The 25,691-nt window shown below is 42.2% G+C and overlaps 1 protein-coding gene across 7 annotated transcripts in view; it reads left to right on the plus strand.

Annotated features, from left to right (window-relative positions):
• The window catches only part of CLIP1 (CAP-Gly domain containing linker protein 1), a 126,033-nt gene that overhangs the window by 95,679 nt on the left and 4,663 nt on the right, over nucleotides 1-25,691 (plus strand). For all 7 annotated transcript variants that reach the window (XM_064272140.1, XM_064272143.1, XM_064272142.1 and 4 more), the window contains 5 exons: nucleotides 5,597-5,717; nucleotides 18,193-18,245; nucleotides 24,580-24,697; nucleotides 24,777-24,927; nucleotides 25,492-25,541. In XM_064272140.1, the coding sequence (XP_064128210.1) occupies nucleotides 5,597-5,717; nucleotides 18,193-18,245; nucleotides 24,580-24,697; nucleotides 24,777-24,927; nucleotides 25,492-25,541 (493 nt within the window). The remainder of the gene's footprint in view (nucleotides 1-5,596; nucleotides 5,718-18,192; nucleotides 18,246-24,579; nucleotides 24,698-24,776; nucleotides 24,928-25,491; nucleotides 25,542-25,691) is intronic.

Here is a 25,691-nt window from a genome sequence, read left to right on the forward strand (position 1 = left end):
TACACGTGGTCCTGTCTTCCAAGAGTTTGTATTATTTATCTCTAGTTCTAGTAAAACAAATAGATGAGATTCAAACAAAAACAAAGGCATCACCCAGAAGAACTAGATGGTGTCAGGCTACTACCAACAACCTTCCGACAGGAGTCACTATAGAGGGTTCTGGACAGAGCAGGAGAAAAATATAGAACAAAATTCAAATTCACAAAAAAAGACAAGATGTACTAGTCTGACAGAGAGTGGAGGAGCCCCCGAGACTGGGGCCCCTGGACACCCTGCTAACTCAGAACTGAAACCACTCCTGAACTTCACCTTTCAGGCAAAGATCCGACAGGCCTATAAAACAAACAGCACACATGAGGAACACGCTTCTCCATTCAGTCAAGTATTCAAGACCAAATGGGCAACACCTGCCCAAAAGCAAAGATTAGAAAGCAGAAAGGGGCAGGAAAACTAGAGGAGTGGACACAGAGAACCCAGCGTGGAAAGGGAAAGAATGAGAGTGCTGACACATTGCAGAGATTGCAACCAATGTCACAAAACAATTTGTGTATAAATTTTTTAATAAGAAATGAACTTGTGCTGTAAACTTTCACCTAAAACACAACAGAATTAAAAATAAAAAGGAGAAGCACCAGTTCCAAACTGCTGCTCTTCAATAGCCGTCCTCAATGCTATTGTTCATCAAGCTTAGATTAAAAGAGTGTTTGTCTAGTTCTTCTGAGAGGCGGTTCTTAAGACCCTCCTAGAAATAATATGGTATCTGAGCCCCTCACCTGAGGAGATGCACAGATCCTGATACTAAATGCTTGATCCCTTCCTCAGTCTTAGTCTGAATGATACGCATCTAGATTAGGTTTAAGAATCCCTGGTGGCACTGTTGTTAAAGCGTGCAGCTGCTAACTGAAACCTCTGCAGGAGAAAGATGTGGCAGTCTGCTTCCGTAAAGATGATAGCTTTGGAAACAATATGGGACAATTCTACTCTGTCCTGTAGGGTTGCTATGAGTCGGAATCAACTCGACTGGAACGGGTTTAGATTAGGTTTAATCAGTTCCCAGGAATCCATTTACATAGATTTATATTGTTGTGATCATGGCCTTCGGGAGATCCTTAAAGCTCTTTGCCTGCCAGAGCCAGATATTGCAAATAGATAATGGGTCACTGTGACGGAAAACCAATCAGGTATCCACTGAGTTACATTCAGAGAGGGCGGGTGCACTTAGGTTAGGAGTGTTCCGCCGTGACCCAAGTGGTTGTGGTAACTTGGCGCGTTCTGGAACACTGAGCTGACCGTAGTTCATTTGTGTCATACAGGCAGCTGGTGAGGGAGGAACTGAGTGGCAGGAGGCGGCTCCCCCACCAATTTCCCACTGCCATAATCCCACCTCTGAGCTCTTGGGGCCACACTAGGTAACTGGAAGGGGCAACCCAAATGGTGCTAGTCAGGAGAGCTCCTGGGAAGTAGATATGAAACTCTTCTTTCCTGCAGTACTACTTAGAAGTGTTTTAAAAATTTTGTATTTTATTGTGGTAAAATGTATGTAACATCCATTTTGCCATTTCAGCCATTTTTAAGTGTTCACTGGTATTAGTGACCTTCATCGTGTTGTGCAACCTTCACCATCTAACTTCTAAAACTTTTTCTTCGCCCCAAACAGAAATTCTGTACTCATTCAACAATAACTCCACATGCCCCTCTCCCTCCAGCCCCTGGTAACCTAGAAGTCTTTAGTAATGGTCATTATATGGGTCTAGTATTTAATTAAGTGGGGTCACCATTTAATGTTCAAAATCCACACTAAATCCTTATGGAGTTAATTGCCCACCCTAATTAGTGTGGGATTCTTTTCACCACTATTAACAGTTAAGTTATTTTTTGTCCCTCCTTCTTTGACTTGTTCCATAATAACATATTTAGCTCGTTAATTAATAGACTGACCCAAGTCATGGTATTTCAGTCACCTCATGCGCATGCGAAAGCTGGACAACTAATAAGGAAGACCGAAGAAGAATTGATGGCTTTGAATTGTGGTGTTGGTGAAGAATATTGAATATACGATGGACTGCCAGAAGAGTGAACAAATCAGTCTTGGAAGAAGTACAGACAGAATGTTCCTTAGAAGCAAGGATGGCAAGACTTCATCTCATGTACTTTGGATATGTTACCAGGAGGGACCAGTCCCTAGAGAAGGATATCGTGGTTGATAGAGCGTCAGCGAAAGAGGGGAAGACCCTCAGTGAGATGGATTGACACAGTGGCTGCAACGATGGGCTCAAACATAGCAACAATTGTGAGGATGCACAGGACCGGGCAGTGTTTCATTCTATTGTACATTCTATGAGTCGGAACTGATTCGATGGCACCTAGCAACAGCAAATTAAGACAGGCTGGATTGACAAGGAGGATGTTTGGAAATTAATATAAATAATAAAGTGTTAGTTTCATGCCTATGGAAGCAAAGAATTGACAGCAGAAGATTTTGACCCCAGCTGCTGTTGCTCTTGCTTGGCCTGTCCTCCTCTATGGTGCTGCACTTTCCTCTGACCCCTGAGAGAAGCCACCCAGGTGAGGAGGAATAGACTGCAGAGCAGACAGAGTGGGCTGGCGGCTTCGGATGCTATACTGTTCTGCCCATCACACCTTGGCCTCCCGCGGCAGGGTTCTCAGCAGGAAGGAGGCACGTGGGAGACACAGCAGTAGCAAGTATCAGAAGCAGATGGGGAGACAGCAGGGAGTACCGGGAGGAAGGAGCACAGAGCTTGGGTTTAAAAAGCTCTGGCACCCGTGAGCTCTAGACTGGGTCAGATTGTAATGACCATCTGACATAAAAGGAGCAGTGCATCTCAAAAAAACAAACAAAAACGCAACAAACAAGAAAGTCATTTTGGTGTTCCTCAGTCCTCAAAGCCGGAGAACGAGCAGGTATTTGGTTTTTCTGTGGTTTAACCTGTCTGTGAGGTTCTTCGTGTCCTCCAGAGCTTTCTTAGTATCTTCACCTAGCAGGACTGAGGTTCCTGGAGGAAAGTAACACCAGTGTAGACATAGGGCTTCTAACAGGAACTATCGCCTATAGAATATGGCACTGGACACCTGTCCCTTGTAACTGTTCCTTTTCTTCTAAACTGCATACTAGACTGGCTTTAGGAAAACGCTTGAGTTTTGTTAACGAGCTCTTATTTTCAGTTAGAGAAAATAAAATGGTTTCTCTCTGGGGTATAATTAGGGAAAATGGCATAAGCAGTCTAATTTTTGCCTTTGATTGCTCACCTGGCACAGTAATAAATCTAGAACATATTTAGTGTGGTAATGAGGAAACTTCAGACAGATTGACAAGTAGAGTGTTTGGAAATCAATATTAACAATATTTGTTTTGCCTTTCGGTTTTAAAACTGACAGTTTCTTCATTTCTGTTTCAAGATGGCTTGTTATATAAAAAGAGACAAAAAAAAAAAAAGCCTAAACCCATTGCTCTCAAGTCAATTCCAACTTATATCAACCCTGTAGGACAGAGTAGAACTTCCCCATAGGGTTTCGAAGGAGCACCTGATGGATTCGAACTGCTGACCTTTTGGTTAGCAGCTGTAGCTCTTAACCACTACGCCACCAGGGTTTCCATAGAAAGAGAAGTAGTTTTAAAAATTGTTAGAAATATTTTTTTTGTAGGTGTTTTCAGAATTATTCATTAGACTCTTCCAGAAATTTGATCGTTGAGCCTCATTCCTCTGTGAAATATGTGTACCCACTACCCGCCCACTAGAGAAAAATGGAAAGGTGTTCTTATATTTGAGTCATATGAGTCCCATCTGCCGGTTGTAACCCCAGTTCTCCTGGTCTTACTACTTACCGGTTCTCTCTGTGATTGGGAGCAAATCTTTCACTTCCCTGAGCTTCAGTTTTCTCATCTTTTCTAGTGTAAATAATAACGTTAGCCTTAGCCTCAGCCTCCCTGGGCTTTGGTGAGGCTTAAATGAGAAAATGCACGTGAAAGCATTTTGTAAGTTTTTAAACGTTGAACAAATACCGTTTTTATAGATCAATACCTTAGGACATTTTACCCATTTTTATACTTTACAACATGATTGTTTCTTTGGTTCCTCATGTTAATTTTCTTTTCTGTGAGCTTTTATTATAAAGCAAACATGTACAAAAGTTTAAAAGATGAGAACTTAAGCGAGAAGGAACAAGAGCACAGACTTACCACTTTGTCTGGCCACACAAATGCCGAGACCGACCAGCCCCAATGACGGGCAGTGACCACCTGGGAATAAAATAGTTGTCTGACAACAGAAGTTTCACCTTAAGTAAGATCTGATTGGTCAAGGATTGATGGCCTTTGGCCCGAAGATGAACTTAAGCTGTATGTGTGTGTGTGCGCGTGTGTTTTTTCCGTGATTAAAATCAGGCCTCCCAGTTTTTGAATGACTCATTACCTGAAGCTAAAATTCCCCCTTAGTTTTCTTCACTGGCTGAATAAGCGTCTCCGTAAAAAGCCTAATTTAACGTGTGAGGAGAATTTAGATTTAGGAGATCTATTCTCCTGAATCTTGATGAGGTCATGCTGGCGCGTATATTATAAGTAGATGACTATCCGCAAAACTAAAGCGGCCAAACACCGCCACCCATTAGACAATCGAAGTTAAGAATAGATGTTCTCATGCTGCAGCAGATGGTCACACCCGGATGGCTTGATTCAGAACTCACCAAGCCACAGCTGACTAAGCGGAGTTCAGCCAGCACAGACTCCCTGAAAAGGCATAACTGCATCACAGCCTTCTATGGCGTAAAACTCAAATCCAGTGACCAAATAAGTCACCCTGAATGTCCATCTGTAATTTAGAATGTGTATTTTGGAGTAATTTTAATACCGGAGAGATGTTTAATAATTATACCTACCCCGTGGTTATTTTATATGCTGACGTTCCTTCAATATGTTAGGCTGTATGATATTCTTATTTGCTTCTTTTAATTACAAATTAACATGGGAGAGAGAATCCAATAAAAATGAAACACCTGTTATATAATTAGAAAACAGCATTTCCTGTGGGCATTTCGCTTCCAGTTGCCCTAAAAATATGCTCAGATTCATGTCACCACTTGACTCCGGCAGATACTGACAAATGGGACCACTGGGTTTTTATTTTTGTCACAAAAAAAAAAAACAGATTACAGATCTGTGCAGTTAAAAGAGTGCCTTGGCAGCAAATTCAGTAACTTTATCAACGTTTCAGTGTCGTCTGATGGAAATACTCCTAAAGACAGGAGGGCTGCGCTGACCGTTCGTTTGCTGTTTATTTTGTGGTGAAATTCCTTTTTGCATGGGGAGTGGGGGCAGTAAGTGTAGATGGTGGAAGTGTGGGTGTAGTGTTTATTAGGTTTTTAAAAAAAAGTAATAATTGTGGGCAGCAGTCCTCCTTCTGAGAGGTTGCAGCCGTTTCGCCCCTCCCGCAAGCAGATCCTCCTCAGTCTCCTGTTATTATAGATCCTATCAGGCACGTGACCCAAATGTATTTTCCTCAGTGCTGTGAGGCTGGTTGTCTCCCACAGTTTCCTTGCCTGTCTTGTTTCTATGGTAACCCTGCACTCACTGTCCTTGCAGAGAAACCCTAAAGCAGGCGGCAGCACAGAAGTCCCAGCAGCTCTCAGCGTTGCAGGAAGAGAACGTCAAACTTGCTGAGGAGCTGGGGCGGAGCAGGGACGAAGTCACAAGTCATCAAAAGGTCAGTGGGCCTTCGCTGGGGCTGCCTGGCTCTGCCAGGCTGATGTCTGCACTGGGAGGTTGGGTCCTTCCCGATGGGATTTTAGGTTTCCTGCGTTATGTGTCTCCTTGTTCTCAGACATGCTGAATTGACAGGTCTTTAAAACACACACACAAACACACACAAGACACTGAGAACTTGCAAGAAAGTAGAAAATAAGATCTTTATTAGACATTGTTATAGCCATGCATTTAACTGGAAAAGAAAAACAGTATCTTCTCTCCACTACTGCTTGGATTTCAAAAATCTCCAAGATTTTTTTTTTTTCTCAATCTCTCATCAGAATCGTTTTTAAGGCAACAGATTTGAAGAGTGTGGATTTGGTGCGAGGGTTGGCAGCTGTTTTTAAATAGAACTCTCCTCTTTAAAATTAAAAAAAAAAAATGTTTTCAGCATTTTCTTATGGAGCTATGTACATGAGTATGCGCGTGTGCACCGATAGATGGAATGTGTGTTACAACTGGGGTGAAATTACAGAGACTTCAGACAGCTTACCAAACACTGAAACATAACTGATTGTAAAGAAATCTGTATTCTGCTTTTTATTCTCTTCCAACATCTGAATCAAAGTGTTAGACTGTTAGTTCATCTGCCCTCAAAGCAGCAGCTCAAAATTATATTTTTTTAGAAGAATTTTGCTGTGTAGCCATTAATTTTTGAGCTTTACATTCCAGTGGGAAGGCATTTTCCCCCCAATATACTTTGCAAACATTGCTTTACTCACTTGGGATGGAGTACTTTTGGGTAATTTCATCAAGTCCTCACTGACCTGGTGCAGTTTGTGCTGAAAATACTTTTTGGAGCATTGATTTTAGGCTTTAGAATCTTCATTGCAGCTTTCCATACTTTTCTTATTTCATCAAAGATATGCCACGTTTTCTCCAGTCTTCCAAGATGACGATGGTGCTACTAGTGATAATAGCTAACATGAATTGACCCTTACTGTGTATCTCACTGAACCCTTACATTAAGTCTGTGAGAGGACGCTATTACTACCCCTGTTTGTAAAGGAGGAGACAGAAGCACAGAGAAGATCATAACTTGCTCAGCATCGTTCAGCTTGCAGGTGTCAGGAGATCTGTCATCTACTGATTTTGGTGAGGAAACGAATTAAAATGTCCTGTCATGATTAGGATTGCCACACTCGGCTTTGATCAGAATGTGAGAAGTTGGAATTCACGGCAAACAGAAACCCTTTCACCAAACTAGGTTCCTTTTTTTTTTTTTTTTTTTCTGGCGCAAACTAAAGCATCTAAAACATCCTGCAGCTCCAACATCACTGCGTCTGTAAGGACTCCCAACAGAAGGATCTCGGCTAAGTGCTGAGTCTGTTCCCGACTCATGTTATCTCGTTTCGCTGACTGTGTTAGAGACAGTGGGAACCCTCACCCCGAGTCTGGATCCCAGAAACAGAAGGGACACAGCTGTCGCTCACTTGTTTGATCTTAGGACCTTTGCTGGGCTGATGGTCACACTTCTTCTTCCTACCACTTGGGTAGAATTGGGGAGGGCTCTGAGGAAGCATCGTACTCCCTTGGACACAGGTCTTCAGGGCTCCTTGCCGTCCCAGCAGCTCTGCCCTCTTTGCAGATTGAGATTTGAATCCCCTTCCTTTTAAAAAGGTTTTGTGACCAAAAATTTGACAATCAGTGACTTTCAAGAGTGTTAGAAAATAGCACTCACAGGGAACAGCTAAGGAGGTGACTTGTCTTGAAGAAGGGGATAGCACGATGTGGGCTTTATAGTTTTCCGTGTTTTACTCACAAGAGAGAAACAAGTGGGTGGGAACTAAACCGCGAAAGGCTCTGCTGACAAAGCATATTAAAAAGGAAATAGGCACCGAGAGATGCCAAGCAATTCTCCCCTTGATAGCTTTAAAATGGAGAGATTACCCATTTAAAATATCTTAGAAGCAACCACAGTTTAACGAAGACTTTGATTAACTCATTGGGCTTCATTACCGCTCTATAATCGCCAAGAGTCTGGAAAACTTCAAGTTGTGACTTTGTTACTTTGTATACCCAGACACACTATTGATCAACTGTGTTCAGGAATATACTACAAAGCTACAGCGTTCAACAGAACCTCTATTTTTTTAAATAATTTATTTTATTTTGTTATTGTTGAAAATATATACACCAGAACATACACCATTTCAAGTTTCTCCGTGTATCGTTCAGTGACATTGATTACCTTCTTCCAGTTGTGCAACCATCCTCACCCTCCTTTTCTGAGTTGTTCCTCCATTAACATAAACTCACTTCCTCCTAAAGTTCCTATCTAATCTTTCAAGTTGCTGTTGGTAATTTGATTCCATCTAGATAGTTCTTAAAAGAGCGTAATGCTCAAGGCAGACATTCTTTCCTATTTAAACTAAGCTATTTTTTATTGTTTGCTTTTAAGAAGTCTTCAGGGGGAAACTGCAGAAGGGAATTTCAGATTCTTATGGACTGCAGACCCGGAAACTGTTGCCCTGAGATAATCTTAAAACTTATCTTTTCTGGATGATGCAAAATTTATGATGATTGTTGTTATAATTGCTGTTTGTTCTTATTCAGTCAGTGTCCTGATTGATGCCCTCACTGGTTTCCTGTTGCTTCAGGTAGTTGTTTGCTTGTTTGTTTGTTTTCTGGTCAAATACATATAGCATTAAAATTTGCCTTTGTAATCATTTTACAGTGGCATTTAGTACATCCACAGTGTTGTGCGACCATCAGCGCTATTTAATTCCAGAACAATTTTATCCCCCCTACCAGGAACCTTGTACCTGTTAGCAGTCACTCCTCATTCACCCGGGCCTCCCCTCCTCAGTCCCTGGCAACCACTAATCTAATTCCTGTCTCTATGGATTTCCCTCTTCTAGGCATTTCATACTAATAGACTCATACATATGTGGCCTTTTGTGGCTGGCTTCTTTCACTCAGTGTAAACTTGCCGAGGTTCATTCGAGTGTCAGAACTTCATTCCTTCCCATGGGGAGAATAGTATTGCCATTGTATGGGTGGACTACATTGTGTTCACCCATTTGCTTCCTGTGTTTCATGTCTCCTTTCTCCAGTCAGGCTGTCACCTGTGCCTCCTGACCCAGTGTCCTGCCTACAGCAGCTCCCTCTAATCTCCGCACTGGGGTCTTCTGTGGGCCGGGAATCCTCATTTCTTTAACAGCAGTTCTGTTCATACTTACAACCCTATCTTTTCCTTTTCTTTACTTCCACACTTTTAAGAAGGCTACTCTCTTTTGTGCCTTTATTCCTCACCTCCCATTTGCTTCTCAGCCCCCTCTGGTCTGCTCTTTGCCTCTATCAGTGAGCCATGAAATGACTCTTGCTGAAGTCCCCACCTCCCTAGTAATTGCAAAACTCTGTGCCTTCCTCTCCACTCTCTCTGAACACACATCACTGACCGCCTGTATTCTGCACATTCTTCCTTGGCTTTTTCATCCCTGTTTTTTCACATTTCTCCATCTCTCGCTGTGCCTGGTTACTTACCATCCACATGTCTGCTTTTCATCCTTTCCTCTGCCCTCCCCATTTGGTGAACTTTTCCTTATCGTTAGAGGCCCACACTAAATCTAATGCAGAGTTCACAGCTGCCTTCTCTACGTTCACAGAGCATTGTCCATAGCTCTCTGTCCGGGTTCGGGCTTCTCCCCACGCATGCTTTGAGGTAGCTCCTGCATGGGGCTCACAGAGCATTGTCCACAGCTCTCTGTCCAGGCTCGGGCTTCTCCCCACACAGACTGTGAGGTAGCTCCTGCATGGGGCTCACAAAACACAATGCGCAGGTGGGAGTGAGTGTGTGCACAGGTGTTGAAAGTTCTCACTTTCAGTGAGGAGTCTTGTTTTAAGGAATAAGACACAGAGATTGGTGACTACTATATCTGCTTTTTTACATGATTCCTGTTACTTCCACTTTCATAGCTTTGTTGCAGAGAGTTGTGGTTGCCAAAAGCCCGATTACCAAGTTAGTGGGGCATTTGCAGTGCGTGGATGGCAGAAGCAATACAGCATATGCAGGGTCTTTCAAGGTCAAGGTGAATGGAAATCATACATAGCATTATTCTCCTCTCATAGAGAATGCTAGAAATAACCATAATGTGAGTTCTTCTATAGAAGGCGTCTTGTCTGGTAGTCATTTTTGAAATGTCTGATTTGTCATTCCGAAACCTCACATGTTCCACCTTGTAGGGATTGGAAATTACACTGAGCTGTCACTATGGGAACAATACCGATCTCCCCCTCTGGCTATTTGCAAAACGAGCTTACAGTTTGCATGTGGAAACTGGACAGGGATTAGATGACTCAATAACTGTATTTTGTCAACATCTTTTCCTGACAGAGGTTACAGCCATGCAGTAGACAGAAACCGGGGTCATCATCTAAATTGATCCATGATCGCCTGCCTCTTAAATAAGGCCAAATTCCCAGAGAAGAACTTTAAAAAGAGAAAGGTGTTTTTATCTTGTCGTATTTTATTTTGGAAAGATGGTGACCATCAGCCATCATGATTTTAATCTGAACTTGGGGGACTTCTGGTTTAATAGGGCCGAGTGAAGCTGCACCAGAGAATCTGTCTCCCACAACACTTAATGAAATGAATAGAATCTTTTAAATATTAACAAATGTCGCCAGGAGTAGCCAGCAAAGCTAGTCACCTTCACGCTCTAAACTTCATAGTTGGCAACCAGGAGAAGGAACAAAATTGTCATTTGGCTGTATTTGGCACTGTGTTCCCAGTGGTAGGAGAAAGGAAGACAAGTAGCACAATCTGCAGGATTCTCACTCTCGTTTTCCCATCCACATGCCCAATCCAGTTTGGAGAAAATTAGACTGAAGAAATGAGCAGGCAACCCAGAGAAAAAGCCACCCACGGGGGAATCTTTGAGACTACCTGCCCTTTTCTGCCTCTTCGGGATTTTATCAGAGGCAGGAAAACTGGGAGTAGTCATTTTTCCAAAGTTAGCCTAGCCAGCAACAGTGGGTTAAGTAAATGGGAGGGGGCCTTTTTCTCAAATGATGATAAGTCCCAAGGTAAACAGTCCAGGGTGGGCGTAGTCACTCAGGAATGTCCCCCAGGACCTGGCTCACTTGTTCTGTAGGCCTTACCCTATAGTTTCCATCTTCTTGATCATCAGATGGCTGCTGTACCTCTAGCCCTTGCAAAGCTTCCCAGGAGGAAGCTGGAAAGAGAAAGTGGGAAAGGCAAAAGAAACTTCGCACGTGGTTTTGCCTTCTTTATTTTTGGAGGAAAGTTTAGGTCTCTACAATGGTGTTACCTAATTACCTCCAACCACAAACGAAGCTAGGATCCCCTTATGGGAAGGGAAGGCAACATAGAAGGAGGTGAGAGCCAACCCATAGTATCTGCCTTAAGGCAGAAGCCTGAGGACATTCTCCTGCGGGAGTAGAATTGCCTCTGGTGGAGTCAGTAAGATACAGGACATTCAAAGAAAAGTCTCAGAAGAGAGTCCTCTAACAGAGTCTGCACATAGCCCCAGTGGCACTGTCCTGGTCCTTCCTGCTCTCCCCAGGGCCCTCTGGCTACAGAAATGTATTATTTACAGCGCCTACCTTTTCACCTGTAGCCGGGAGATGAAGGTGAAAGCACCAGGAGAAATTCACTTACATTAAAAAAAAATAGTTGCCTATAATAAGGTAGACAGTTCATGTATATTTTGCCAAAAAAGAAAAAAAAAAAAAGAAAAGGAATATAGGAATCCAGTAAAAGACGAGGAAGTCAGGCTGTGAGAAAACATTACTCAAAACAAAAAAAAAGTGCTTTGCCTTATGTAAAAACTTAGGCTATTTGAATAAAACAAGCGTTCAAAGATAAGAGGATAAAATGATACAGTAAGTTGGAAAGAGAGATCAAAGAGTTAAGGAAACAAATTGAAGACAAAAACCACACCATATCAAAACTACTGAATATGCCTGAAACAGGAAGAAACCTAACGAACATTTGTAAAGGTAGAAAGGGAAGGCTTGAAGTAGTCATAATAAATACAGAGGAAAGAAAAGATAAAAAGCAATTAGAGGAAAGATAATAAATAATGGAAGACAAAGAGAATCCAAATGAATGTGATTAGCATCCCTAAAGTAGAGAGCAAATGTAGTAGAAAAAGTATTAGGAGATACAGTAAGGACATTTGCCCCAGAGGAAGGAAGAACAGTATAGAATTTAAGGGCATACTGACTTTCATGAACACAGGTACACAAACCCAGCAGGGGAAATTGGCCCAAAACAGTCAACACCAAGAAATACCCTGGCTACTATTGAAATTCAAAAATGTGGAAATAATTCTTGAGATGTCCAGGCAGAAAAAAACAAATCCTTGATTAAAAGGTTAAAAAAAAAAAAGATCCACCAGAGCCACATTCAATGTCAGAAAACTGTGGTGCGGTAATTTCCAGAGCCCTGAGGGACAGAAAATATGACCAAGAACATCATATTGAGCCTTATTCAAATAGGAAGACAGGCAGATGGTTTTAAATATGAAAGGACTTCAAAACTGTAGCGTGTCTGAGTCCTTCTGGAAAATAGCCACTTAATGAAATCTAGCCAAGCAAGACATGAATCGAAGTAAAGGACTTAGCCAAGGAGGATCTATGGCAGAAACACTGGTGGTGAGCACTGAAGCCACGTCAGTGGAGAGCCAAGCTCACAGCTCTGGGGATTGCGGATGCAGAGGAAAATGGTTTTCTTCGCTTTTTACTTGGAAATTCCAAACTTTCTGAAAAGTTGTAAGAACAGAACAAAGAATGCTCATATACCCTAAGGACTTGTTTTTACATAGCTACAGTGCAGTTATCTAATTCAGGAAGTTTAACCTCGATAGAACATGATGATAAATGGAGAGGAAATTGAAGTTGATGACGATTTCATTCTACTTGGATCAACAATTGACATATCCCCAGAAGCAGCAGTTGAGAAATCAAACGACGCGTTGCATTGGGCACATCTGCTGCAAGACCTCTTGAGGTTTTAGAAAGCAAAGAGGCCACTTTGATGACTAAGATATCATTTAACAAAAATAATAAAGCTCTTACTCTTTAAAAAAATCATAATAACTTAACCCACAACTTAGAGACTCACTGAAGCCAAATCCTGTGATGATACAGGGAATCCTTTCACCCAGTCAGGCATGTTCAGGCCATGTGGGAAACGGCCAGGGACATGTTCAGAACATCCTACATGTTCTCTTTCTGCATCCTTTATTTTAAATTTCTTGCTTGAGGCCTCCTAGACTTCCCCAGAGCCCTCTTCATCTCTCCAGCTTTTGAGGGGGTTCATAGAAAGCTGTGGTCTAGCTCTGAGGCACCATACGTCTGTAACTGACTGCCCGAGTCTCTAGGGCAGCGGATGCTGTCTCCTGCTGCTGCCTCTGCGTAGTTGAGGGTGTATGCGGCCGGCCGCAGAGAGGACAGGCTTGTATGATGCTAGAGACAAGCTGTTTTAAATGAAGAGGAGCTGCTGTCTTTTCAGCACCCTGAGGTAAAAAACTAAAGAACAAGGCGACACGTGTGCACTGTGTAAAGAATGACGTCAGGGGTATTTGTCTCACTCAGTCACAGGCTTCCCACTCTATGGTCATGCCATCGACAGCATCCCCTGATGAAGGACCGTGATACCTGTGTGTGTGTATGTGAGGATGTGAATATATTTATATATATACCCATGCACACACGTTTGTGCCCACACTCATATATTCACACATACATATTTGTGTATTTAATATACATACTCATATGAACGCAAACCAGTCTCCAAGACATGAGATCTTCCTGTGTGTTTTAAAAATGAACATCGGTAACTTAATGTATCCTGTTGCAGGTGAGGCTCCCTGGGAAGCAGGCTGAGAGTGTTTAGTGTGGGTGATGTTTATTAGTGATGTTTATTAAGGTGTGCCCTTGGGGCAGACCTGTGAAACGGAGGAGAAGGAAGCAGGATTGGGCAGAGGGAGGAGCTGAACCATGATGCAGTCCCAGTGCCAGTCTTGTCCGAACCCACGGGGAGCTTGGAGCTAGAGTGGCCTTCAGATTTACCTTAATTTGAACTGAGATGCCCAGCCTTTTGTATTTTCTCACTGATCAGTTGTTGGGTATGATCCACCCTGGGGTGCGGCATGACCCTGGGAAGGGAACTGTGTGCACTGAAAGGGCTGACAGCTGGGCAGCAAGGCCTCCCTTGAAGGAGTCTAGACAGCGCATCACTGCGTCCGCTCCTCTTTCCCTCTTCCGCTCCTCTTTCTTTCTTCCGCTCCTCTTTCCTTCTTTCTTCTCTGGAAGGGCTTTACCACAAAAATGAGTGAATCTTCCTCTTCCTCCCCCTCCCCCCACTACCTTTGCCTTTTCCAAGAGCAGAAGTCTGTCTGTCTGTGTGTGGGAGGTGAGACTAGAAAGCCTCAGACACAAGAATGTGTTTTGTGCTGTCAAGGTAGAGCTGCTATTTTGGACCTCAGAACGCTTCTCAGAGAGGAGACGAGAATAGCCCAAATGCGAAGCACCTCATGGGGGAGATGGATGAGGAAAGAGTCAGCTTCACAGTGACTTGACTAGACTGGTGCAGCAGGCATAGCTCCTCATTCTGTGAGAACCCTGGCTTCTAAGTGCCACTGCTAATTCATCCCCATTGAAAGCGCTAGTTTACTGACAAATGATACATTTACCCACTCAACACATAGTTACTGAGTGCCTACTGTGTGCCTGGTGTGTTCTAGAAGTAGAGGAGACAGCAGTGAACAAAACAGATACGAGAATGGTTACTCCTCCCTGAAGACTTTTATCCAAGTGGTTTTACTGAATCCACAAAAGCAGGAAGTTCCTGAGTGCTACAAATGGTAAAGGCCACCCAGATGCTAACTGAAATGTTGGGGTTCGAGCCCACCCAGTGGCACCTCTGAAGAAAGGCCTGGTGATCTACTTCTGAAAAATCAGCCATTGGAAACCCTACGGAGTCCTACTCTGACACACATGAGGTTACCGTGACTCGGAATCAACTTGATGGCAACCGGTTTAACTGGACATTTGTGGCTCCATCACAGTTTGTTTATCCATTTGGTCATTTGGGTTGTTCCAGCTGATGGCTTTTGTGAGTAAAGCAGCTTAGAACATTCATGAACCGAACTGGGCAAGTGTTTCCATTTGTTTTGAGTGAACACCTAGGAGTAGGATCTCTGGATCTGAGGGTATGTGTCTGCTCAGGGGTTTTCCAAATGATTACCTTTTATATTCCTGTCAGCAATTGATGAGATTTCCAGCTACTTCACATACTTGTCAGCACTTAATGTTGTTGCCTTTTTATGGTTATGCATTTTATTCATGTGTCGACTAGGGGGCCATTGGGGTGGACCCTCAAGTGCCTCCAAGTGGCATTTGGAGTGATATCTCAGTGTGGTTTTAGTTTGAATTTCCCTGATGGCTAATGATGTTGAGTATCTTTTTATCAGCTTATCAGCCATTTGTGTTTCTCTGGTGAAGTATCTGTTCAGATCTTTCCCCCATTTTTAAAAATTTTGTTGTTGGTCTTATTGAGTTGTGAAAGTTCTTATTATGTTCTGGATACAGGTTCTTTATCACATGTGTGTTTTGCAAATGTTGTCCCCCAGTTGTGGTTTATCTTTACACTTTCTTAACAATGTCTTTTGAAGAGCAGATGTGTTAAATTTTGATGAATCCCATGGAGAGGGTTTAGAAGCAATGACACCCTGTTGACTATGAGCACATCTAGCACCCAGATCTTAGTTTCTAAATCCTCTTCTCCACTAAAATGAACGAGGGCCTCTTAGAGAAATGGCTGATTCGGGGGTGGAATGGAGAGAGTATAAGATGAACCTGGAGCGTCTTATACCAGAAGGCAAGGAAGTGCTCAAAGAATAATGGGGATTTGTCAAATGGACATCTGAGCCATCCTGCAGGGGCTTCCACTGGCGAAATCGGGGGAAATTTGAACATCAAAAGAAATAATGATAGTAACCAATTATAACTTATTGAATAAAATAGGAAACCATGAGTCTATACAGATAAAAATAAATAAGTGGAGGAAAATGAAAGCCTTCCTTACAGTAAAATGCCAATTAATACATAGAATGATGGAATTAGAAAATCACCATTTGGTAGCCATTATGGTGATAACTTATTCAGGCAAGAATTTTTAATCACCATAAAAACCAGTGGGTGAAAGTTTCTTCAGGAACAGGATATTTACATAGTTTCAAAGTATCTCCCCCACAAAAGACATATTAATTACAAAGAAAAAAAAATGATACCTCTAAAGTAGGAAAACATGAAAGATACTTCCTTAACGAACTGATCAAAAATGGAACAAATCGACAGTGTGTACGTCCTGATACCATGTTCTGTAGAGGACCCAGGATCGCTTCTGTGGTGACTCTAACCACGTGGAATCATCAGGTGAATACAAATAGACGGACTTTCTACAGAATAACGGGGCTACTCTTCAAAAGTGTCAGGCCCACAAAAACAAGAGTCAAGAGCTATTCAGATTAAAGAGATGTGACTACCAAATGCAATTTTTTATTCTGGGTTGTACTGTGGACCTGAGAAAGAAAAGAAAAATTGTTTTCTGTGAGGAATCAGTACACACTAATTATCCCAAACTTCTGTTCCTTTGATGTTCAGACACAGTAGATCTGCCAAGAGAGAGGAAGAGTGTCTGCATGCTGCTTTTTGCAGAGGTTGGATGATTTTTCAAATGTTTACTAGTAATTTATACTTTCTGTTTTGAGTTATCTGCCATATCCTTCCTTTATCCATTCATGTATTCATTGTAGACACTTCCCAGTCTTTATCCATTCATATATTCATTGTAGACACTTCTCAATCTTTGTTGATTTTCTTTCTTTTGTTTAATTTTTTTAATTACAAAAGTAAAACAGGTTCCTTGTTTAAAAAAATAAATATAAACCATATAAAAGGGCATAGAGGAAAAAATGGAAGCCCCTCACATCTCCACATCCCACTCTCCAGCTGTTCTCTCTGTTTCTTTTTTAAAGTTTGCCTCCCACTCTTTTTGCTTCCTTTCACTCTTTAAAGATTTCTAACTATTTCTGTGAATTACTCATGTGGCAAGAGCGTATATCTTAATGGACCAGGAATGTAGAGTCAACAGTAAAAACAAAAAAACTATATATTGATCTCTATAGATTTCATGATAAATGTATTTTAAAACATATGTGTCTGTGTACATTTAAGAATGTTTTTAAGTATGAAACCCATAGAGTAAAGCATGTACATGACTGTGATGACACAGAGTCAGTCAGTATCTTGAATTCTGGGTAATTGGAGGCCTTTACATAGTCTCTGGTGTTATCCCTTGATTTATAAAAACACATGAAAGAGTTGAAATTGGTACTTGCTTAAACACTTTGTATTGCAGGTTAGGGGTAGAGATGAATCTTTTCTCATAAGATCAACTAACTGAACCTTTTTATTTCACTTATTATTTTTTAATCCTTCATGGAATAATAGAATTTTGGAGCTATTGGGCCCCTGGAAATTCTTTTGTAACCTTTTTTTTTTTTTTCAGATGAGAAACAAATGCCTAGAATGTAGTGGCCATTTGTCTCAGTCTGGGTTCTCTAGAGGAGCAAAACCAGTGAGGGGTATACAGATATTTATATATAGAGAGAAAGTGACTTCAAGGAAATTACTTACGCAGTCATGGATCAGGCAACACACCGAAGACCTCTGCTGGCTCACATGGTTGCAGGGGCTGATGAACCCAAAATCCTCAGGCCAGGCAGCAGGCCAGAGACTCAGGCTTACATCCCAAGGACTGGAGGTCAGGAAACAAGAAGAGTGCAGGGTCAAGAAAGAGAGTGAGCGTTGCCAGAATATTCATTTATATACTGGAGACAAGCCACACCCTCCAAGGAAACTCCCCTTTCAACTGATTGGCTGTTCACATCATATCACAAAAATGGAAAGTAATTACATCGTATCTGCCAAACCACTGAGAATCATAATCCAGCCAAGTTGATACATAACATTAACCATCACACTATTCAGTAAATATTTGCTGAGTTAATGGGTGAGTAAAATGAGGCCCTTATAGGTTAAATGACCTGTTCTCAGCCCTCCGTGAGTAGGTGACACTTGACATCTGTTAATAGCAAAGTTTTCCCTCATTCACTCATTCAACAGACATTTAGTGATGCCTGCTGTTTGATTTTTTTTTAACTCCAGGCCCAGGAAGAAGGGGTATCATTGAGGGCATAAATGATTTGTAAATTAATAGTGGAATGCCCTATGATGCAGTGGCTACTTGGCCATTTTCGTTGCCTGCAAGGAAAGCGAATTGCTTTTGCTGCCCTGGAGCTTGGGAATGTGACATGTGGAATGAGAAACTGTCCTTTTTGTGGGCTTGTTATAAACTGAACTTTTCTGTTTTTTTTTATTTATTTTTTTTGTCTCCCCAGCTGGAAGAAGAGAGATCTGTGCTCAATAATCAGTTGTTAGAAATGAAAAAGAGGTAGGCTTTCTTTTTTTTGTTTATTGGTGTGTGTGTGTGTGTGTATGTGTGTTTTATAAGGAAAATGCCAGAACACGATGTGGACAGTGACTCAGAAAACAAGAGACCTTGTATTCAGAAAATTGCATTGTGGTAGTTTGATGTACTCATAAATGGATAAATTATGAAAAAATTATTTACAAAATTTTTACTATTACTAAAAGAATAGTCGAATTTTTAAGTCATGTCCAGTTTCTATTTATTTTCTCGAAAAAGACTTTTGTTATTTATTATTCTTTTATAGTAAGATTGTTCAAACAGAAACCTATTTTTATTTCTCCAGTACTTTTGAGTAAAGATGAAAGTGGCCCTCAGGAATCATGGTTTTCGAAGCCTGATGCTTGTGCATCCTGACGGCCCCTGCCTGCTCTTTTGAGTCGTGCAGGTTGTGTCTAGGGAAGCTCTGGCTTCACATAACTGCAGTGTGTACCGTGGCTGAGGAGCCACACCCTGTACAGCCCACCCACTGCCGTACAGTCTGCGGTAAAATACTGAACAGTGCGTATCACAACAGTGGCGTGCTTTATTTATTTATTAAAAAAAAAAAACCTTTAAAAGTAGCATAACCAAGAAATCCTCTATGCTCTTAAAAACCAAAATCAAAGCCGTTCCTGTGGAGTTGATTCTGGCTTGTGGTGACCCTATAGGAAGAGTAGAACTGCCCCACAGAGTTTCCAGGAAGCAGCTGGTGGATTCAAACTGTCGACATTTTGGTTAGCAGCCGAGCTCTTCACCACGGCGCCACCAGGGCTCTGTGCTCTTGCAAAATATTTTTTCTCTTACTTGTCAGGACATAAGAACGTTTCCCACTGACATACAGGCAACATGTTTTCCATGGGCAGTGTTCTTCCTGCCAGCGTGGCAGTTGCTTAGGGATTTGGGGCTTTATTTAGCCCACGAAGCTGTGTGAGTTCCATAAGCTGTATTCTGAAGGACATTAGGCTCGTCCCCAAACCCATTGCTGTCAAGTCGCCTCCAACTCATAGGCTTGGGCCAGGGCGGCTTTTCTTGACGAAGAAATGCTTAGATTCAGCAACTAATATCACAAAACAATTTATGTATAAATTTTTTTGTGTGAGAATTAACTTGAGCTGTAAACTTCCACCGAAAGCACAATTTAAAAAAAAAAAATAGATGCATTAAGATCCCACCAGGGTGGTGGTCATATTCTGGAACGCATGTGTACCTCACCTCTGCTGCGCCCCTGGTCTAGCCAGGTGTCCTCCAGGTGACCAGGAGGTGTGACCGGCCTGCTGTGCTGCACCTAGTTCCTGCGTACAGGCACAGCTCTGCCCCAGGGCAGGCCCAGGGTATTTAATTTTACATAAATAAGGCTACGTCATCAGTTGGCACTGGGTTTTTTTTTTTATCAGTTACTAAGGACAAGTGAAAAAATAAACACGGCTTCTTCCTATGGCATTCCAGCCAGGAGACATGTAAAAATGGCTGGTGTGTACGGGCACTCCCCTTACATTTGTGTAGTGCTAGATGACTCACAAATTCATCTACTCTCTAAACGACCCATGAAATATATGGTGGCCTTGCATTTTAAAACAATGAAACTAAAGCCCAAAAAGTTAGGTAACTCGGCCAAGGACTCAGGTCTTCAGATCTTTATGTGGGTTCTCTTCTCACTATACTTTCAAGATTCTCATTTATTAATTAGTTAAACTTTTTAAAGAAGGATACTGTCCTTCTTTAGAACTTACTGTGTGACCTTAGCTAAATCACGTGCCTTCCAAAATGTGGTTAGGCATGCCAATTTTTTCATGGCTTAAAAAAATGGAACCAATCTGGGTACTGTGAAATGCTCTCTCCTTACCTGATGCCCTGTGGAAGCCCTGGTGGCATAGTGGTTAAGTGCTACAGCTGCTAACCAAAAGGTCAGCAGTTTGAATCCACCACGTGCTCCTTGGAAACTCTATGGGGCAGTTCTATTCTATCCTATAGGGTCTCTATGAGTTGGAATTGACTTGATGGCAATGGTTTTTTTGGTTTTACCTGACCATCTACTCTTGTTTTAAGTCCTGGATATGTTTGGTTATTTTGTTCGGTAAATGAAGATAAAGATGACTTTTTGTTTGTTTTTTTTTTTTTTCCTTTTTGGAGTGATAATTTTTAAAACCTCCTGGTTTCTCGTATTTAGAGCTGATTTTTTGCTTGTTTATGTGTTAATTAACCCCTATGGAAAAATATTCCTGTTTTAGAAATCTGAACATAAATGTATTTTAGCTAATCATTTGGGCCCTAAAAAGTCAGTTTGGTAAAGGATTTATATATAGGTCTATGTGTGTGATGGTTAAGTAAATTTATCTAGCAAAGAGTGCTAAAAACAATTTATAGTATCTTCATTTGAAAGTCTGGAAATACGTAGATCAGGAAGGTATTTGAAATGTTGTTCATGTAAGAATTGAGAGCCTGGTCTGCAGTGTAGCTCAGAAGTGATCATTGGACGGTCAGAGCCAGGGCAGTGTACGGTCACTGCATCCAGATGGTCAGGTTACACCTTCATTGCCTCTCTTTAACTTGTAGGGCCTCTGACTATAGGATGAAACTTGTGATCATTAAGGAGTTAGTTGCCTACTCCAGTATTTGCTGTGGTTTTCAGAAACTGCCAACATTGGGTAGCAAGCCATATGTAGTAAAGATTTTTCTCTGAATTTAAAAATGTAATCATTTCTTTGGAAAATTGGTCTCCCGAGCTAGGCAGACTTCCTTCAAAACAGGTTCCAAGATGTCTAATAGATAAAGCAGAGGAACCCTTGGATGGCTTAAATTGATAGAACTGGAGAGGTTCATCCCTCGTTCCACTCAAGCCTAAAGCAGAGTTGGGAACCTGTCTGGCTTCCCTCCCCTCTCTGGGCTTTTTGATGCCAAAGAAGAGACTCCAAAATCAAAATCTTAGATGTGGAATTTTGGGGATCAGAGTTAATTCTGCTAGTGCAGGCACCCAAGTTCTGCCAGGTACAAAAGCCAGTTGACACCACCGTTTCCCACTTGTGTAGAGGCCGTGTGCTAGTCCTGCTCATGAGGCGCTCTGTGAGTTGCTGACTGTCTGACTGTCTCCGAGCTGGCGCTACTTACCAATGCTCATTCCACTCCTCTCTCTTCCCTTGCCTACTCTTGCTTCCTTTGCTATATCTGTGTGTCTTTAATGGTAAGACTAAAGAAAGTCTATCCACGTTATAATAAATAAACTTCATATATTTTTAGTAAACCAAGTTGTTGTACATATTTTTTGGCTGCCTTTGTCCCTCTGTGTCTTGCTTTTGTTTTGTAAAATAGTCTCAGCAGTATACACACACACACACACACACACACATTCCTTTTTTATATCTAAATATAGCAAAGAACTTCAGTGCAAATTTAGTTCTCCTTACTGTATTGGCATTTCTCTTCATGTTTTTAATATTTGATTCTCGTTATCTTGCATTTTTAAAGCTTGCCCAGTAACACTGTGAGGTACTTGCTTCATTACTGGAATTTATTTCTGATTGAAGTAGTAAGCAAAGAATCTGAGTAATATGTTCCCTTGGGGTTTGGGGCGAGAAAAGGATTTCTGGCCCCTGTAGCCCTTCTTTCACATTATGAGTCTCTTTGCTTCTTGATCTTTTCAACAATGCCAAGTCAACACCTGGGCAACATAAAGTCATAGGGGCTCCCTATCAGTCTGATTTGTGACTCAGAGGGTGGTAACTTTGGCATAAATGGTTTGATTTTGCCCCTCCTGGTGTGTGCAGTGGGATTAGGGCTTAGATGTGGCCTGAGAAGCCAGCAGTGGAGATCTGATGAGCCTCTGAGGTCTATTTGTCATGTCTTTGGCAGAGAAACCGCAAGTCAGGTCTCTTTCTCAACCATGCAGCTATTGATAACTTGTATAGGAAACCTTTTGCTCACCATCTTCTCAGAAAGCAGCCTCGCTTAGATTAGAGGTTGTGTGTGTACGTGATTGTGAGCAGAGTGTCTGGCTGGTGGCACCAGAGAATGACATTCATTCCCATTTCCTTCTGCCAGCTGTGTTTACTCCACCCCAACACAAAGAATTTGCAGGATTTTGGCTAATTTGAGTCCTGATTCTAGGAGAATGGAAATCTGTTAAGCAACCACCAAATCCTGATTTTTTTTTTCCTGTAAAAATACGTCAAATTACATTTTTCAAAGACCAGGTGGATTTATAACAAGGGTAGCCTTCGAAATATTTTCACGATAGAATAAACTGTCAAATAAGTTTAACAGAAGCGTAAGAATCCTAGGATTTGTCAGATCTGTGGATGACACCAGATGTTTACTTTGCAGGTGGCAAAAGGTACTGTACACTCCTTCCGTTAAAATTTTTGCTTTGTTTTCACCAAAACAAGATCCTATTTCCCAGCAAGGTGTGTGTCACTCACTTAGTAATTTCACAGCACTGATGTCCACCCCTTTCCAGTGTACATAGAAAGCTTGGGTGTGGGATTCAAGAAATTCCTATAAGCCTCAGATTCTTTTCTTACTACTTATCATACTGGAGCGTTAAATGTAAGCCACACGATGAGATAAATACAACACTTTTCATCTTTGTGTAGAATTTCCATTTACCATGAATCATGAGAATTCTGTAATTCGTGTGCCGGATATCTTGGGTCTCACTAACCAGACATACATCCTGCCATTTCTAACCTGGGCCTCAGTCTCCTCTTCTTCCAGTTAGTTGTAAAATGGGCGGAACCATTCCATGCTCTGCATTCACCCAGTTACTTCCAGTAAAACTAAGAGTAATTTGACTTGTTAAAGTTACGAACACTCCCTGAAGATGAACCATTGCATTAGCGCGCTGTCAGAGGTGTGGGACGGTAAAGGTGGGATGGCCAGAGGACTAGCTGGGACATTTTTCTCCAGTTTCATTTTTCCCCACTATTTTTGTGATACAGGGTCTTTTTCCTCCAGTGTTTCATACTGCATGTAATTATTTTAAACGCCTTTTTTTGTTTTACAGAAGAGTTGAAAAGTTGCACAAAGAGTTACCCTATATCCTTCACCCCACTTCCCCGAGTGTTAACTTCTCACATAATCGTGGTACGTTTATCAGTACTAAGAAATTAACACTGGGACACTCCTAAACTCTAGACTTCATTTGGATTTTCCCAGCTCTTCCATCCAAGTCATTTTTCTCTTCTAGGATCCAATCCAGAAAGCCACATCGCACTGAACTGCTGTAGCTCCTTAGTGTCCTCCAGTCTGTCTCAGCGCGCAGTCTTTCCTCGTCTCTCTGACCTGGGCGCTTTTGCATGCATGTAGCTTTCACAACCCAAACATGACTATAAATAGAACACAGGTACTAGCCCGACCTTTTGAGTTGGGCCTCTTGTGTCTCGCCCTCCCTCCCCTTCTTTCCCTCAGCCTTGCCTGTCTTCCCCCACGCCCTTGGATCGTAGATAAATATTTCCGTCATTAAAGGCCTCACCCCTGCCCCCTGTTACACTGATAGCCAGTGCTGAAGGGGTGCCCCTGAGCCAGCACCCACTCAGGTGGGTCAGCTGAAAACATAAACCCAGGTCCCCAACTCTGTCCCTCCAGGCTCCCACGCGTTCATTCTACACCTGAAAACCCGTTTTAACATCTTCTGTTCTAGCCTTTACGTAATTACCTTTAATTTCTATGAGCAACTGAATGTCTTCTTCAGGTTCTAGGGTTGATAAGCAGTAATCCTTCAGTTTGAATAGCAGTAATAATCTTTGCTACTGTTTTGGCCCGTAATATCTCAAAACCACATTTGTGGAACTTGCTAAAAGTTACTGAATTAGTGAGAACCAACGGATACTTCCAGCATAAACCGCTCTGCATGACATCACACACAGTTGCTTTGCATGTGAGCTTTTTCTTAATTGTTGTAAGTGCTTGGTAATAATTTATTCCAGAAGTAACAGGATTCCACTTGGGGCTAGATTTTAGTGGCATTTTGGTGGGGGAGGGTGCAACAGTTTTTTTTTAATTCTGCGTCTTCCAAATTAATAACTGTTTCTTTAAATTCGAATGGATACAATGATACGCAGATTCTGGCTTGTCTATGCATAGGTACACTTTTCTCCCCTCACGGTAAGTAAAATTTTGTAAGCATAGTAGTCTTAAGCCCCATAAAACTTGCCTGTTACACGTTTTTTGTTTCTGGGTTTTTTTTTTTTTTACATTAACTAAATGTAATTGTGTGGTTTTTTGTTTTTTGAGTTTTTATTTTTAATTTTTTTTTTTAAGCACAGTTGTGTACTGACCACTCTCCTGGCTGATTTCTGGAACTTTTAACTCTTTGGTCTTCTAGAGAATCCAAGTACAAGAAAGACACAGATGAAGAAAAAGCCGCCCTGCAGAAATCCATCAGCTTCACCAGTGCCTTACTCACAGAGAAGGACGCGGAGCTGGAGAAGCTGAGAAATGAGGTAGAGTGCCCCCTGGGGGGGCACGCCCGCCGCCTCCCCCTGCGTACGCTCGGCACCTAAGCCCATGCCTGCGTTTCAGGTCACAGTGCTCAGGGGGGAGAACGCCTCTGCCAAGGCCTTGCACTCAGTGGTTCAGTCTCTGGAGTCTGACAAGGTGAAGCTTGAGCTAAAGGTCAAGAACCTGGAGCTTCAACTCAAAGAAAACAAGCGGCAGCTCAGCAGCTCCTCAGGTAAAATGTCAGCTGGGGGCCCTCCCCGGCACAATGCCTCCTGCAGAGGCGCGGTTCCCAGGAGCCTTGAGCTCTAAGGCAGTGGTGGGCTGCCCCCGGCCTGCACCACCTGCCCGCGGTGCTCCATCGTTGAATCAGATGAGGGCCGGTCACGACCCAGGTCCAGCTTCTGGGGGAGCCTGCTGTTGTCCCTGTGCTTTCCCGAGTGTAGCCACAGTATTTGGCAGGTGATAGCTGCCATCATAGCAGCAACCATGGTCCTGGTGGTGCACTAAGTGGAGGGAGACAGAGACGGGCCCTTTGCTAGAGTCCTCCTAGTTGGCCAGCGTGCAGAGAGAACACCCAAGTGGGCAGGGCCAGGTACTCTGGGACCCTTCACGGTCCAGATGGGGGATGGGAGCTCAGCGCCACGTTCTGTAAGAGGCACCTGGGAAATTCCACGTGAAAATGGGTTTCAAACAATGGCCCTTTAGCTTCAATAGCAAGGAAATCAGATTGTAACTCGTTTTCTAATCCCCCCCCCAATTATTTGTGTGTGTGTGTGTTTGTTTTATTTAATATAAGGTAATACTGACACTCAGGCAGAAGAGGAAGAAAGAGCCCAGGAGAGTCAGGTAATCTTCCTTCCTTACTGCTATGCTTTATTGCAATTTTAAAAATCATTTAACCTTTTAAAATGGTAATACATTCATATGGTCCAAACATTACATAGTATTAAAAAAAAGTACAGAAAAAAGTCCCTCTCGAAACCCTGTTTCTCTTCC

Source organism: Loxodonta africana, chromosome 19 (assembly GCF_030014295.1).
Source record: "Loxodonta africana isolate mLoxAfr1 chromosome 19, mLoxAfr1.hap2, whole genome shotgun sequence".
Lineage (NCBI taxonomy): Eukaryota > Metazoa > Chordata > Mammalia > Proboscidea > Elephantidae > Loxodonta > Loxodonta africana.